This window comes from Phoenix dactylifera, chromosome 2 (assembly GCF_051530095.1).
Source record: "Phoenix dactylifera cultivar Ajwa chromosome 2, Ajwa_hap1_PhDact_Kaust_v1.1, whole genome shotgun sequence".
Taxonomy (NCBI): domain Eukaryota; kingdom Viridiplantae; phylum Streptophyta; class Magnoliopsida; order Arecales; family Arecaceae; genus Phoenix; species Phoenix dactylifera.
In genome coordinates this window covers 41,307,438-41,324,645 of record NC_143191.1, presented here as the reverse complement: position 1 = coordinate 41,324,645, position 17,208 = coordinate 41,307,438, and the positions used below count along the sequence as shown (strand labels likewise).

The following is a 17,208-nucleotide window of genomic DNA, read 5'->3' as shown; positions in this document are numbered from 1 at the left end:
TCTTCTTTTCCGTCTTTTTCATCCGACCGTTGGAAACTTGATTTAAAAATTCTTAAACCCAAATCCAACGGCCTAATTAAACTCTCTCAGCGGTGGCGCACAGGATATGGCATCGTTTTTTTTTTTTTTTTGGGTACGCGGTAACGCTATATCTTTACTAATATATCGGCAACGATCTTGAGCTACCTCTTGATAAATCTTGTTACATTTTTGTCTATCATACATAATGGGAAAAAGAACTAGGGACAGGGTGCATATGAAATCTCTGTTTTTTTAATTAAAATAATAAAATATGTTCTTGCATACAGAAGTATTTCTTTTTGTAATTTCTTATTCTATTTTTGTGAAGGAATTTGCTCTCCCATAAATGCATCACACATGCCAATATACTTGTCTAGATCTAAAGAACAAACTAAAATATGGATGTATTGATTTAAATTACGTTACATTAATATAAATAATCCGAAAGATTTGTAGTGCCGGTAGCAATTTGAAAAAATGGCCACCAAGCATATTTTATTTTTGGTATGGGAGGAATGACCATTTTTACTTTTCCATGACCAAGATGCCTTTCATCATGTCATCTCAAAATATATGAAGAAATGAGACCCTGCACGACGTTTCCCATCTCTTTGGCCACCCACCACCACCTGCCATCCCATTGTCATCATTGTTATAGATCGTGGAGTTTGACAATGGTCGTGGAGGGTGGTGGAGATTATTGTCGATGATAGGTGATGTTGAAGAAGTTGATAGTGGTGGGTCATAGTAACAATTATCATCATGGCTAATGGTGGCATAGTGTATCATCGATGGTGAGCAATAGTGGACATCATTAGTAGTAGTAGTAGTAGCTATCGCTAGAGATCATCGATGACGTTGGATGATAGTGGAGATTATTAATGATGAAGGATGATAAGAGATCGTCAATAATTGCTAACCACGATGCATAGTAATAAAGATCCTCAATAATAATGAGCTGTGATGAAGATTAGAATGATGTCAAGCAGTGGTGGATATCAATAATAGTAGTGGACAAATTGGGGAGCGCCAACAAATATGGATGACGTGAGGATCATCAACAATTGGAGGCGGCAATTAGATGGTAAGTGGTGGACGATGGTGGGCAGTGAGAGAGAAAAGAGCTCTTTCTATTACCTCTTAAGCTCTTATTTTCTCCTATATTTTAGTTTATATAGATTATACATATTCATCTCACTTCCTAAAATTTGTGGGAGCGATCGTTATTCAATTGGAAAGACAAGGGTATTTTGTTAAGAAGTTTTTATGGGCTCACCGGTTCAAGGTGGGGATCCGGTGGGCCCAACGGCTGAGCAAAAAGAAAGAGGCGCAGGAATAATACGCCCAACGCCCCCAAGCGGCGGCACACCGTTCGAGGTCAGACGATCAGGACCGTCCACATGACGTATCCTCATCTCCTCGTCGGCCAGAACTAGACGGTGACGAGGTGAGCCCGATCTCATCCACGGTCTTATAACGGCGTTATAACCACTCTCCAATTACACTATTAAATTATATAATATAAAAAATATAATAACAATTATTTTCCATTATATCCCATTATTTTCCGTTAATGGACTGCTGCAACAAGGACCATTAATTTTACTTCTACTTTCTTCTTTAATAAAATAATATTTATTTTAAAAATTTACTTCCCTTCATTTGATCACATGATTACAAGAAATATATTAGTGTATTAAATAAAAAAATTAAAAGTATTTTTTTAGATAAATAATGATTATTATAATTATTAGATTGGCGTAGTTTCGATGGGAGGCTACTGGGTTAATCGATGATGTGATTTGATTAGGTTTGGCTTGACCCAATTATTTAGACCGATGGATCGAGATCCAAAATATGACTTGTTTGGAGAATTGAACTAGATTCGAGTCATAAATTTTGCTAATTTTACCATCCTAATCCAAACCATGCGCTAACCAAGTATAAAATCAGTTTACAAATTTTCTAACTTGATCCGCCTAGTGTGATTGAACTCAATTTAGAATCCCTTTAATTAATATTAAGGTTAAATTCCATTGTTTAGGTCGCATTAGATGTCTAATTCTATACCAATAACTTGTGTTGAAAAAAAAAAGAGACATTCTCTGCTCTGTTCAGAAAATTTTAATAGCATATCATCAAACAGCAAAAATATTCGCAAGCAATTACAATTGTACAGAGCAAAATAAGAAAACATTCTAATTATTTATAAAAAAATTTTAAAAAAAATCTAGGCTGGGCCCGGGCAGGGGTGGCCCGGCACGGCTCACCTGCGCTTCAGCCAGTACAAAGCGTGTTTTTTTTTTTTTTTTTTTGTGCTAGAGCAGGTAGGTTCGTACCTGATAAGTACAAATTCCGAGAGTAAATGGATTAAACGAGTGCCGTCCTTGCACAGTCCTCTTTTGGATGCGTCCGAAGAGATCGGTGGGTTCGCACCCGGATCCTCCCTTGAGAACGTGCGAGTTATTGCGAATGCATTTGGCCAGTGAGAGCAAACAAATACCATTTGCAATCAATAATATCTTAGAGAAACAAAGTTGAATGCTGAAGCCATTAGTTCCGGCATCAGTTACAATGAAAAAGCTATAAGTAGCAGCGACGTCAGCCATTGGATTGCATAATAGCCGTTTTGAGTGTCCAAACGGGTAGTGGGTGACCCTAAAGTGCTTGGAGTGCTTTGAAATCTGTGCAATATACAATCCAACGGATGAAAAATGATCGATCATTCTGTCATGCGAAAGATGCAACTCGAATCGGATCGATTACATCCACGATTTATTCAGAATAATATCAGACGCTGTTCCTGGCTGCCAGCAGCGGTGCCGTTCAGCTTTGTGCAAGATGAGGATACGACAAGTACGCTCTATGGCACACCTACCGTTTTTCTCTCTCTCTCTCTCTCTCTCTCTCTCTCTCTCTCTCTCTCTCTCTTTTTGGAGCTGTTCCTTCCTAGACCGAGAGTATCAAAAAACATGAGAGCAACTCTTCTGATTGAGCCGTCGCCTTCATTGCCTCCATTTTGCATATTTTCTTTTGGGTAAATATCATTTTTCGTCTTGAAATCATCCCCAAGGATGAAGAAAGAGATTTTCTGATTGTTTTGCTCGCTTCCATGGTCTCTACCTTCTCCTTTCCTTTGGCCTCCTCGGAGGAAAAAGGTGCACCATATCCCCTATTGTGGTTCAAATTTGGCCCGAGGATAACCACGCTAGAGGAGTCGAGGAAGCTGCCGGCCAGAGCGAAGAAAGAAGAGCTACCTTTCGCGCGCCAGCGTACCTGCACAAAACCTCACCGGTGGTTCCAGTGAGGGCCCTCCGATGCTCAAGTTAGAGTAGATCTTAGTTGATCCAAAAAATTTCTTAGGCGTTACCTGATGGGGCTATTTATAGTCCCCGTAGAGGCGCCCAGGTGGCGGAGGTATGATCCATCCTCATTATGGGAGAAGATAGCTTTTAGCTAGATGGCGCGCAGCTAGAGCTTACTTGAGGCACACGGCGTAGGCCGTTCTTATGAACGGTAAAGCGTTAGTAACTGTGGCAGGGCATGGCTGGGGCAGTAGGGCATGGTCCTTGATTAATACATCGTAGCATAGCCAACAAGCAAAGCATGGTACGGTGAGGCAATTGCAGGACATGACCGCAGTATGTGGACGACGAGATCGGCCTTCTAAGATCGGCTCGACCTTCTGGGGTCGGCCTTCTGAGGTCGTCCTTCTGAGGTCTGTTCGGCCAAAATTAGGTGACTTCATGCCAAAGATAGGACGATCCATTTTGGCTCCCATCATCCCCCATCCATCGCGCCTATGCTGTAAGAAGGTTAGAGATGCTATTAGCTCTAGCTGGGAAAATAATAGATGAAGGGCCAGAGACGCACATATTAGCTGGTTGGGACAGATAGCATATGAAGGGGGACAGATAGTATGCAAGCAAGCATACATGGCAATATAAGGCATCAGTGTTAAAACCATCTGTAAATAGGATCATAATAGAACCAATCATGAAAAAGGAAGCATACCTGGATCCATGAGTAATCTGATGAATGATCAAGCTTCGTTTGTTTCTCCCTCTTAGCCCTACGTTAATGACAACCACGATGGCTGGTTCTGTGTCGATCAATCGGCAGAGGGTGAGACACATAAGTTTTATCCTTCCATCAAGGATAAAAGAGTTTTCACTTCTTTAGGAGTCAGTTACGGTATTCATTCTGTAACTGACCACGTTGTGGTCATGTGGGTCAAAACCCAACATTCTCCCACTTGGCCCATATGACCATGCTTTGGTTAGAATGATATAAACATTAGGCGCGCATCATTCTAATCTACAGTCAGTTGGGTCATCATAATACCATAATTAAACAACTTACTAATGCGAGTCAAGGCGGTTCCACATCAACATAATGACATAGTTCCTTCCAAGTACTACAACACTAGCAAATTATTTAACCACAGTCCATAAATGAGAAGTATCTTTAATGGTCAAACATTATGTCTTTGTCAGAGACAATTCCTGTAATCATACATTCAAAGCCATACATGTACATATATTTGAAGAACAGAAAAATCAGAAACATAATCAATTATATCTAAATATCAAAGAAATAAACATAATACAATCCTCACTTAATATCATGGATTACAACTAAGACCCATTCTTTCAACATGCTCTTTAAAAGTCTTTGGTTGTAAACCTTTTGTCAAAAGGATCGGCAATCATGAGCTCTGTCCTCATATTTTCTATATACACATTTTGTTTCTGAACTTCCTCCTTGACAACAAAATATTTAAGTTCAATGTGCTTGGCACCATTAGAATATTTGTCGTTTTTGGAGAAATGGACGGCTGTAGTATTGTCACAAAAGATTCTCAGCGGCCTGGCAATAGAGTCAAAAATCCCAAGTCCCGAGATGAAGTTACGCAGCCACAAACTATGAACCGTGGCCTCAAAGCATGCCACAAATTCTGCTTCCATGGTGGACGAAGCAGTGCTTATCTGTTTGGCACTTTTCCATGAGATTGCTCCTCCAGCTAATAGGAACAAAAAACCAAACGTTGACTTTCTACTATCCACACATCCAGCAAAGTCTGAATCCGAATAGCCAATCACCTCAAGGCTATCTGACTTTCTATATGTAAGCATGTAATTCTTTGTTCCTTGCAAGTATCTCATCACCTTCTTTGCAGCTTTCCAGTGATCCATCCCTGGATTACTTTGGTATCTTCCTAGCATTCCAACTATAAAACTGATGTCCGGTCTGGTACAGGTCTGAGCGTACATCAAGCTACCAACTGCAGAAGCATAAGGTATATTTTTTCATCTGCTTATGTTCCAATTCATTCTGTGGGCATTGCATGAGACTAAATTTATCCCCTTTCTGAATTGGAACAACACTGGTTGAACAGTTCTCCATACCAAATCTCTCTAGAATTCTGTCTATATATGCCTTTTGAGACAACCCTAACAATCCACGTGATCGATCACGAAATATTTCAATGCCTATCACGTAGGTTGCTTCATTCATATCTTTCATTTCAAAGTTCCTTGAGAGAAAAACCTTAGTTTCATACAATAAGCCAAGATCACTACTGGCAAGCAATATATCATCAACATATAGGACTACAAAGATAAACTTACTCCCACTGACCTTCAGGTATATACACCGATCAATAGTGTTTTCCTTAAAACCGAAGGAAGTGATGGTATCATTGAACTTGCGATACCATTGTCGGAAAGCTTGTTTAAGACCATATATTGACTTCTTTAATTTGCAAACCATGTGTTCTTTTCCCTTTAATGGGAAACCTTCGGGCTGGTCCATATAGACTTCTTCATCTAAACCTTTGGTGCAACTCTAAATCATAATGTACAACCAAAGCCATAATGATTCTAAATGAGTCCTTTTTAGATACAGGAGAAAAGGTCTCTTTATAATCAATGCCTCCTTTCTGAGTGAAACCTTTGGCCACCAGTCTGGCTTTATGTCGTTCAACATTACCCTTTGAGTCGAGCTTGGTCTTAAAGACCCACTTACACCCAACTGTCTTACAACCTTCGGGCAAATCAACGACATCCCAGACTTCATTCTGATCCATTGATTTCAACTCATTTTTCATGGCATCAATCCATTTAATAGAATCAATACTTTCTATGGCTTGTTTAAAAGAAACCGGATCTTTTCTTGTCCCTATATCAAAATCAAATTCTTGTAGATAAACCATATAATCATTTGGAATGGCAGATCTTCTTTCTCTTTGAGATCTCCGTAATGTCATCCCTTGTGGTTCTTCTACAACTTGTTCAGTGGTGATAACTTCATTATGGAGTGTTTGATCATTAATTTGTTGTTTATTGTTATTAAACTGTGTGACAACTGTAGGAACAACAATTTTCTTAGAAGTCATGGGTAAAGGGACTTGCACCCTAACTTCTTGAATTTTCACATTTTGTGGTTTATTACTCCCACTGGTTTCACTATTCTCAATGAATTTGACATTATCTGTCTATATAATTCTTGTACTATGGTTAGGACAGTAAATCCTATACTCTTTGGATTTTTCGGGATAACCTATGAAGTATCCACTAATTGTTCTAAAATCCAATTTCTTTTCATGTGGATTATAAATTCTGGCCTCCGCTGGACAACTCCAAACATGCAGGTGTCTTAAACTCGGTTTCCTTCCTGTCCATAACTCAAAAGGAGTTTTTGGAACTGCCTTACTAGGAACCCGGTTTAATATGTATACAGCGGTCTTAAGGGCTTCTATCGACAACGATATAGGTAACGGAAAATTAGTTAACATACTCCTAACCATATCCATAAGTGTACGATTACACCTTTCAGCTACTCCATTCTGCTGTGGCATTCCCAGCATAGTGTATTGAGCACGTATGCCATGCTTTTCTAAGAGTTTAGCAAATGGGCCAGGGTGTTGTCCTGTTTCATCATACCTACCATAATATTCACCACCTCTATCAGACCTGACAATTTTTATCTTTCTATCTAATTGTCTTTCAACCTCAGTAATGTATACCTCTAGGACATCCATTGCCTGAGATTTTTCATGCAACAAATAGACATAACCATAACGTGAAAAATCATCAATAAAGATGATAAAATACTTCTCTCCACCAAATGATGGGGAGTCAAAAGACCCACAAATGTCTGTATGGATAATTTCAAGAAGTTCTTCACTTCTTGTGGCAACTTTCTTTGTGTGTTTGGTTTGCTTTCCCTTAATGCAGTCTAGACACATACCGAGATCAGTAAAGTCGATGTTTGACAAAATCCCATCCTTTACTAATCTCTCAAATCTTTCATTGGATATATGACCCAATCTTTTATGCCACAAGTTGGAAGATCTTTCATTTATCGGGTTTCGTTTAATTCCAATATTATGATGCAAGGTCATAAGAGTTTCAGCAAAATGATTATCAAGATTTACTTTATATAAGCCATCACACAAAACACCAGAACCAAGGAAGACATTGTCTTTGAAAAGACGCAAACTACCATTCCTAATTTTAAAGAAATATCCTTCAACATCAAGTTTAGAAACAGAAATTAAATTTCTAGAAATAGAAGGAACATAAAGAGTCTGAAGCAAATCTAAATGACAACCAGTATTTAAAAACAAACGATAGGTTCCAACAACTGTTACAGGAACTCTAACCCCATTCCCCAAAATGATAAAACTCTCATTTGGATCTTGCATCTGGGTTGTAAGGAATCCCTGCATCGTATTTGAAACATGAACATTAGAACCTGAGTCAAACCACCAAGTATTAGAAGGAACTTCAGTAAGGTTTGATTCAAAACATACATAAGCCAAAGGCTCACCTTTCTTTTCAAGCCATGCCTTGCGTTTATGGCAGTCCTTCTGATAGTGTCCCAATTTCTTGCAAAAATGGCATCTATCTTTGTTTTGTTTCTTCTTATGAACCTCGGTATCATGATGAGGCTCTTTACCCTTGGATGGTCCACTCTTCATGCCCTTTCTTGGCTTCTTCCATTTCTCTTGGCTCCATGACTTACAAGATTGACAGAATGATATCCTTGTTGCTTAAGTCTTGTCTCCTCTTGAACAAGCATACTGGTCAATTCATTCACATTCCACTTATCCTTAATAGTGTTATAGTGAATTTGAAATGATCCAAATTGAGGAGGCAAGGAGTTCAAAATAAATTGAACTAAAAAGGATTCATTCACATCCATCCCAAGAGCCTTCAGCTTAGCAGCTATATTTGTCATTTCAAGGATATGCTCATGCATCCCACAAGTACCATCAAATTTCATGGTGGTAAGTTTAGCCATTAATGTCCCAGCCAGAGACTTATCATCAGATCGGAAATGTTCTTCCACAGTTTTCAATAATGCTTGAGCACGGTCACATTCAGGAAGCGTTGACTTGATATTGTTTGCTATACTCATCCGCATAAACATAATGCTCAATCTGTTCGATCTTTTCCAAGTCTTATAAAAAGACCTTTCTTCCGAGCTGCTCAAATCAGTAATGTCAGCCGGTTTCTCAGATCGGAGTGCTAAATCAAGATCCAGAATACCTAGGTGAAACTGGACTTGTTCATTCCACTCCGAGAAATTAGTTCCATTAAAGATCGTAATAGATGAAGCTTGCGAATGAAGGGAAACAGGAATAGATACTGCAATAAGAAAATTAACAATAAGAAAATGCTTACAACATTAACACTTTGAGTTAGCAATAATGATGAATAACATAAACAATATTACCATAATACACCTTTGGGTAGTAATTATGAAACACTAAATTACTATTATGGTGATTCCCAATTTACCTAGGAATAATTAATGATATAGGTCCAAAATTCAAATAGGGCTGTTGCCTTTGAGCATCCAATACCTATTAAATCAAGGATACTCATTAATTATCCTAACTCAGCAAATCAATCATTTGAAAGTGGTGCACCTTTGGGCCAATCCATAATATCTCATGATTGAAAAACTGTAAGTCATAATTTGCAAAGTCATTATCTTAATACCTAGGATTAGAGTATTTGATGACTTGATGTCTATTAAACATTCTAGTTGGGTTACTTTGGCAACTACCAAACTATTTCATAATATAGACATCAAATTAAAATAATGACATCGCACATAATTGACAATTCATAATATGACAAATTAAAATAAAACATGTATTTAATATTTTACTAATCTACACAATCAGTACATATGTCATATCATGCTATCAAGTATACTAAAATGTAAAATAAATGACAAAAAATTTTATCACATTACCCTACAAGGACCTTTGCATAAATAATATGTTTTACAGAGACTAAATTAACATATTTTGAGGACCTCTGCATAAATGATATGCTTTACAGGGACTACATCAAAATATTTCGTTTCTTATAGCCCTGGAAGGATGTCAGCATAAATAAAATATTTTACAGGGGCTTAACAGAAACAATTACATCTTTTTAACATCCCGGAAGGGCTGTATGCATAAATAAAATGTTTCATAGGGGCTTAACTGAAAATTCCTCTTTTATTGGCCAAACGGATTTGGATTTCGGATCAAAACCCAAAAACCCAAACCCGTTATGCCTGTTATGCCCGTTATGCCCTTTTAAATGCAGACGGGTTACCAATTCCGGGTTCGGGTCGAAACCCAAACCCGACACCCGTTATTGCATAAAATAATGTTTTTTTTAAAAGAACTGAAGACGGGTCCCGACCCGTCTTCCTCCTCTTTTAGTGGCGGGCTAGGGTTCCGTCGAACCCAGCCCGCCTGACTCCGGTCGCTGGGGGACGAGCGCACCGCCTGCCTCCGGTGGACTCGCCGCCCGATGGCGAGCCCACCATCGGTCGCACGCCAGCAGGGGCACGCCGACGGGTTGCGGTTCCGCCGAACCCAACTCGTCGGCCCTTAGGAGCGGCGAGGAGCGGCGATCGGCATTCATGCCGCCTGCCGCCGGATGCAACGCCGCCCGACGGCGACTACCCGAGCGATCGAGTCGCCCGCAGGAATCCGCCGCCCGACAGTGATCATCCGGTAAGTTTGTCATCCCTTTTTTTTTAAAGGTGTGTAATGGAGGCCATGGCCGGCGGTTGCGCCGGATCCTTTGATGGCTCTCGGCGCCATATGCCGGCCCGATCCGGCATTGGGATGGGATGGAAGCCATGGCCGAGAGTCGACGCTGGATCTCGTGTCGGCTCTCGGTGCCATGGCCGGCTAGATCCAACATTGGGATGATCCGTCCCTGCGGCCGTGGAGGACTGTCCATGGGACTGTCAAAATAGGCCTTTTACCATGATCTGGTTCTACCCTTTACTGTGATCTGGTTCTAGGATGAACCAGGCTCTGATACCATATGTTAAAACCATCTATAAATAGGATCATAATAGAACCAATCATGAAAAGGGAAGCATACCTGGATCCATGAGTAATCTGATGAATGATCAAGCTTCGTTTGTTTCTCCCTCTTGGCCCTACGTTAATGACACCCACGATGGCTGGTTCTGTGTCGATCAATCGGCAGAGGGTGAGACCCATAAGCTTTATCCTTCCATCAAGGATAAGGGAGTTTTCACTTTTTTAGGAGTCAGTTACGGTATTCATTCTGTAACTGACCACGTTGTGGTCATGTGGGTCAAAACCCAACAATCAGAGCACTGAGTACATATGAATAACGTTACAAAAATAAAGACCAAAGAGAGAGCAGACATGGCAATAAATCTTGTTGGAGGGTCCTTGTATTTTTCAGCAATGTAATCGCCGGTCTCTCTGTATACTCTGCTCTGATGAAAAGTCACCAGCTATTAAGCTCCGTTTGAGGGAGCTTTTGAAGGGCCAAAAATTATTTTATGGCCCTCTAAAAGCACTTTTAGATGAAATAGAGGTGTTTAGTAAAAATTTCGGAAAGCTATTTTAGCTTTTCCATAAAACTAAAAGTAACTTTTTGGAAGAAACTCCATTTTGGAGCTTTTCGGAAAAGCACGTTTAGGCCTGGTCGGAAAGCTATTTTTTTGACCAAAATATCTGTGATAAAATATAACAATTACACAAAATATCCCTTTATAATCCTAAAAATCTAATAGAAAATTTGTTACAGAGATAAATAGTCATCAGAAGGGTAAAAAATTAATTTATACTTATAATTATAATATTTTATACCTTTATTATTGTGTTATACTATAAATATAATATTATATTACATTATATCATAATACAGTAATATGTTATGTTAAACAATTTAATATTATGTTATATTATAAAAAATTAATTTACGCTAATAATTATAATATTTTATATCTTTGTTATTGTATTATACTATAGATATAATATTATATTGCATTATATCATAATATATTGATATGCTATGTTAAATAATTTAATATTATATTAAATTATTATGCTATAGTATACAATATTATATTAATATATTATAATAATATTATATTATATTACGGTAATATTATACTGTATTATATATTTATATATTAATACATATTATATTTTATTATGCTCTATTGTATAATACTATGCAATGTCCTTTATGTTCATTTTGTTATACCAAATATACTTTTTTAGTTTATTTATCAAACACATATTAAAATACCACGGCACTTTAGAAATGTAGTTACCAAACAGTAAATAGCTTTCTATAAAAACTCTACTTAAGAAAGCTCTGCTTTCAAAAGTTCTACACCCCAAATGGGGTCTAAATTGTCAGTCCAGGGGGCAAGTATTGCTTTAATTTCTGGTCCCCATCCTTCACCGTACCATACAGAAATTCCAACACTGCGCCTCGACCCGCCCTTCCCCACCCACCCCACGCATGCTAAAAAAAAAAGTTTTTTTTATGAATACCTTCTAAAAATTTAAATTTACGTGAATATCCTCTTAAAATTTATATTTATTTCTATATCCTTATAGAATACTGTTTTTACACAAATGCCTCTAATATAATAGTTTTTTTAACACCATTAATAAAAATCATATTTATTTTAATTAAAAAATAAGTCATCTGATCACTGAATATATATTGTGCCGCTAAAATCCGATCTGATGATTTGGCGATGAAGAGAATGTTAATCAATCTGCTATGATAGAAGATCAACACATATTTAATTAAGGCGTCGAACACTAGTCTCCTTCGCAGGGTGGCTTGCAAAAAGTCCACTTGTTGGAGAGTTTCCGGCAGGGATCCTCCGATGCCTAAGTTAGAATAACGAGACAATAGCATGGAAGGGAGAGATCTCAGCAGAGAGTAGTCTTTGTGAGTGATAGTAAGTGCTTATTTTGCACGAACCTCAAGTTTCTCGGGTTGCCTTCTTTATATAGAGGAGCCAACCTTGTCGTTACCTGGGCCGATATGACATACAATGATCTCAGACAGCGGCGTTGGTACGGCCATACGCATGGGCAGAGTGCGACGTAGGTCTAACGTGGGATGTGGGGCTGCCATGACTGCGAACTACCAGGACTGCTGGTTCTTAGGGTTATCAGCCCTGCTTGACACGTGCTGATGGTTCTTTTCGGCTGGCGACTTCTTGGTTGGAACTAAAGTCATTTACTACTGTTCATGTCCGAGGTTAGGGGAGTTGGTCTGAACTAAAATCAAGGTGTCCCATATTTTCTCCATCAATGGTCATATACTTATGATGCTGGCATAAAAAATTAGCATAATATAATAATATTGATTTGTTGTAAATTATGCTAGTGGGCTAACTAAGTGAAACGGTGCTTAGAGGACCATTAGTTGTTGTGAGATGAGGACAGGGCTCGGGAAATCTCTCGCTCGCTGTCTCTCTCTCTCTCCTCCTCTCCAAGCCACGGGGCAAACAAGTTAAAACTGGCGGAACATTACCTAACGGGGGGGCTCGGGACTCGACAGTGCACATGGGCTGGGGGGAGGTGGGGAGCGCCCGAGCTTCAGCCAGTACAAAGCGTCACATCACCATGGTGAATTTGCCCGCCAACAATGGACGGATTTACCGATTGCCGTCCTGCACACTCTCCATCTGTGTGCATCCGAGGAGATCGGTGGGGTCGCGCCCGGACCCTCCCGAGAGAACGTGCCAATTATTCCGAATGCGATTAGCCAGTAATAGCGAACAATTAATAACCATATTATTTTCATGCAATAATATCTTACAGAAACAAGGTTAAATACTGCATGCATCATTAGTTCCAGCATCAGTTACAACAGAAAAAACTATTAAGTAGTTAGGTACACGGTTTAATAAATTCCACTTGCAAGCTTAATTTACATTAAGGGGGAGAATTTCACAAGTAACTACCACCACACTTATTACATCAAAAGAAGATGAAAAGTACTTCATCTCCCCCGATGGAGGGAGGATCCCTGAAATCCAGGGGAGAGACACACTACAAAAAAAAGGATATGTCCCGGCGCTTTATTTGGTCTTTACCGACGCTTTTAAGCGTCGATAGATTTCCTGCCAACGCCCCTCAAAACGTAGGTAAGACGTCGGGCAGGTGGGCGTGGGCTCAGTTTACACCGACGCTTGAAGAAAGCGTCGGCCATGTATGCTAACGCTTTTAAGCGTCGTTCATCTTCGAGGTAACCGACGCTTAAAAGCGTCGGGTAACTTGCACCGACACTTCAAACGGTGGGTTTCTGTTGGACTAGGCCGACGCTTAGAAGCATCGGCTTATGGGTTCTTGCCCGACGCTACAAACACTACAGAAAAATGGGCCTTTCCCGACGCATTTTTACCGACGCTAGGAGGAAGCGTCGGGAAAAATTTCACCGCTCATATATTTGCTGACGCTTTCATTTAGCGTCGGAAATTCTTAGCATGCTGTATAGATCCCAACTAATAAGGAACCAAGCACCAGCCAGTCCCAGCTTGGTCATATCGAGACGGCCGGGTGGGGGCGAGGCAACGAGCTCTCTCTCTCTCTCTCTCTCGCTCTCTCGCTGGCTCGCCGTTCTCTGGCTTTTAAAGAAGAGAAGGCGGACGGTAAAAAAAGCTCTCGCTGGCTCTATTTCGTACCCTTGAAAGCTCGGGCTTCTTTTATCGTTGTCGCTTCATTAGAAGGATTTTGTCTTCCTCTTCCCCTCGAGCGAGCGGGTGATCTCGGAAAGGTATGGATCTTTACCCCCATTCCTTTGGTCTTCTTGGAATTAAATCGGCGTAATCTTGCGTTTCTTCTCGGATTTTCGAACCAAATAAGGGTTCTTTTCTGGTTGTTATGCTGATTTTGGATTTCCCATTTTCTTGATCAGTTTTAAGGGTTTTCTTTCTCTTTGCCGATGGAAATAGGTGGCTTTCGGCTCGGATTATGTAATGTGGAAGTATCTGGTGTTGATTTCAGTCGGATCTTTAAATCTAGGTTTTTCTGTACGGATCTTCCTTGTTTTCTGGGGTTTTGTTGGTCTGATTTTGTTGCACTCTGTTTTCTTGTTTTCCTATAAACTTTTTGTTCGATTTTCTGGTATGTATATACTTCAAATGATCTGAGGAACGCAGAACGTTGATCTGCATCTGTTGATATAATTATGATGTCAGTTTTCTTTTTCCTTGATTTCTAGTCTTTGGGGTTGCTACAGGGGGCTGGCTGAGAGAGTGGTCCTAACTTTGTACATGTTTGTCGGATCAAAATGATGGCAAATTTTGTTACAAGATCCTTGGCGTAAGTAATCCTGTCTTGAATTAGTTTTAGTTTTCTGGCTGTAACATTACATCCGGACAGTAGATCTTCGTTTTATCTGTTATGTTTCTTGTCTTCAGAAATCCTTTTCAAGAAAGTGAATTTAGATGAGAACTCAGAGCGTTTCTGTCTATAGGTTGGTTCTTGGCTATGCTTATCCGGCGTATGAATGCTTCAAAACTGTGGAGTTGAACAAGCCGGAGATTGAGCAGCTGAGATTCTGGTGTCAGTATTGGTACGTTCTTGCTACTTGTCGGGTAAAGGATTTCATTTTTCAATTCTATCTTGCTTCTAGTAGTTACTTGTGACTAAAAAGAGAGTTTTGAATTCTTATTCATTTTTCTAGGATCTTAGTTGCTGCGCTGACCATCTTTGAGAGGGTTGGAGAATCTTTTATTTCATGGTAATGTAGATCAGTGGTTTGGAAAGTTGGGATCTATACAGCATGCTTTCTTTACATTTATTCTCCTCTTCCTGCTACAACTTAGGGTCGGAAATTAATTTCCAGAAAGTGAGCATTTTAGTTTCACTGATAAGCAAGAAAGAGGGCATAGATTTATCTTAGCTGGGTCGAAATGCCTATACTCTGATACTGTAATTTCATAGATTTTGAGGAACAAGGTAACCTGAAATATAAATTATCTTCAGATTAACATTATCGATGGTGTTAAATTTCAGGAATTCTTTATTTGGTTAATGTTTGGTTGAAAAGTTCAATTTTATTGCGCATTTGATGAGGAACTGAGATTGATGTTTGGAATTTTGATTGGCATCCTGCAGACTTATCTGGGAATTCAGATTTTTCGGTTCTACTTCAAATGCACCAGATGCTCGGCTGAAATTGCATTCAAAATAGATCCTCAGAATTCGGACTATGTTGTTGAATCGGGAGCATCCCGAAATTTTGAGCCTTGGCGGGAAGAGGACGAAGTGAGTGATTTACATAATGCTCCGTAGCATGTTATATTGCTGGGTTTGACTAGTACATGTTCTGGGGTATTCTTGATATTTGATATTTTCGCAATAGAATTGTGGTTTCAATTCCAATATCTTATGTTGTGCTTTCACCAGGCAGTAGAAAAAGAGAAGAAGAAGAGAGCTGCTGAAGAGATGGGGGATGCGATGAAGTCACTGGAAAACAGAGCAGTGGATTCAAAGAGAGATATGGACATACTTGCAGCACTAGAAGAAATGAGGTCTATGAAGGTATAAAACCTTTATTAGGTATGTTAGAAGAGTGAGAAGGGTTTTCCCCCAAAAAAAGTGTAGATCAAGTGGGAAAGGGAAATAGTTTTCTTCAATCATTTTCCATATTGAGGGTTTAAATATATTCAGCGATTTCTCCCTCCTCAGGTAAATAACTATATGTATTTGATGACTATACATAATTATTATTTTGCATGAGTTAATGATTTTCATATTCCTAACTTCTAAAGTTTCTTTTTTTTTTTTTAGGTTCCTGATACTTCAACAGCTCGCAGAGATGATGATGGGGCTGAATGCGGTCCCTGATATTTTTTAGACTGTTATTTAATGAGTTTTATATGTATCTTTCTTATATTTTTCAAAATACATTGTAATTCTAAACTTATGTAAATTTAATCTTATATGACAATATGAATGTTTCGAATGATCTGTATGTTTGTCTTGATGTAAATGTAATGCAGGTTCATATTGCTATAATATGTTTTTTAATATGCTTTTGTTTCTTTTTTTTTAAAAAAAAATCTACTCCCGACGCTTTAAAGCGTCGTTAAAAACCATCTTTGGCACGGGCTGGCACGCCATCGCCGACGCTTAAAAAGCGTCGGTAAAAATATCTTTAGGCGACGCTATATAAGCGTCGTTATAGCATGGTTTTACCGACGCTTTAAAGCGTCGGCGAAAACCTAGGCTTTCTTTGGACTTTCCTGACGCTTTAAAGCGTCGGCGAATCTCAATTTGCCGACGCTTTCATTAGCGTCGGAAAAGCCCTGTTTTTGCCGACGCTTTCTATTGGCGTTGGCAAAAATATTTGCCACTCCGGTATCGCCAACGCTTTTACGACGCTTCTGTTTGCGTTGCGGAAACTTTAGCCGACGCTTATAAGCGTCGGTAAAGATTATAAAAAGCGTCGGGAAAGATGAGATTTCTTGTAGTGAAAGCATCGTTAAAGGCGTGCCAGATTCCGTGCCACTTGCTATTGCCGACGCTTAAAATTGTCGGCAATAGAAATTTTTTTTTTAAATTTTTTTCGTAAAAGCAATTTTTAATACTGTATACATTAAATTCCAATAAAAGAAATACACTAAATCACATAGATAACAAAATACACGTCACAAACAAGAACTTTTCATTCAAAATATTCATATTATCATATTTGATTACATTGTACTTCAAAAACATACTAAAAACATACATCTCAAATTTCTAAGTAAACAATATACGATGTATCAAGGGTCGACGACATCATCATCTCTATGATTAGATGAAGTATCAACAACCTACAAGAAAAAAAAATACTTTCGAAACTAAGAATATGAAAGTCA

The 17,208-nt window shown here is 39.0% G+C and overlaps 1 protein-coding gene across 6 annotated transcripts; it reads left to right on the top strand.

The window, feature by feature from the left end:
• The first annotated feature begins 13,846 nt into the window (after positions 1 to 13,846).
• On the top strand, positions 13,847 to 16,313 carry LOC148699585 (uncharacterized). 6 transcript variants are annotated; one of them, XM_088713635.2, is made up of 6 exons: positions 13,847 to 14,114; positions 14,580 to 14,662; positions 14,761 to 14,937; positions 15,461 to 15,610; positions 15,752 to 15,886; positions 16,136 to 16,313. In XM_088713635.2, the coding sequence occupies exons 3-6, from the start codon at positions 14,788 to 14,790 to the stop codon at positions 16,190 to 16,192; spliced, it is 492 nt and encodes a 163-aa protein (XP_088569761.2). In that variant the 5' UTR covers positions 13,847 to 14,114; positions 14,580 to 14,662; positions 14,761 to 14,787; the 3' UTR covers positions 16,193 to 16,313. The 6 variants fall into 6 exon arrangements, 4 of the variants coding, with proteins under 4 accessions (XP_088569761.2, XP_088569760.2, XP_088569758.2 ...); XM_088713634.2 differs by having other exon boundaries at positions 14,562 to 14,662; XM_088713632.2 differs by having other exon boundaries at positions 13,848 to 14,114; positions 14,817 to 14,937.
• Positions 16,314 to 17,208: the final 895 nt, after the last annotated feature.

What these genes read in the sequence shown, in the direction of transcription:
- LOC148699585 (XM_088713632.2), top strand. Translation starts at nt 14,631, where the DNA reads ATGATGGCAAATTTTGTTACAAGATCCTTGGC. An exon ending in ACGTTCTTGCTACTTGTCGG is followed by an intron (nt 14,938 to 15,460) that starts GTAAAGGATTTC and finishes GGCATCCTGCAG; the next exon opens with ACTTATCTGGGAATTCAGAT. An exon ending in CTTGGCGGGAAGAGGACGAA is followed by an intron (nt 15,611 to 15,751) that starts GTGAGTGATTTA and finishes TGCTTTCACCAG; the next exon opens with GCAGTAGAAAAAGAGAAGAA.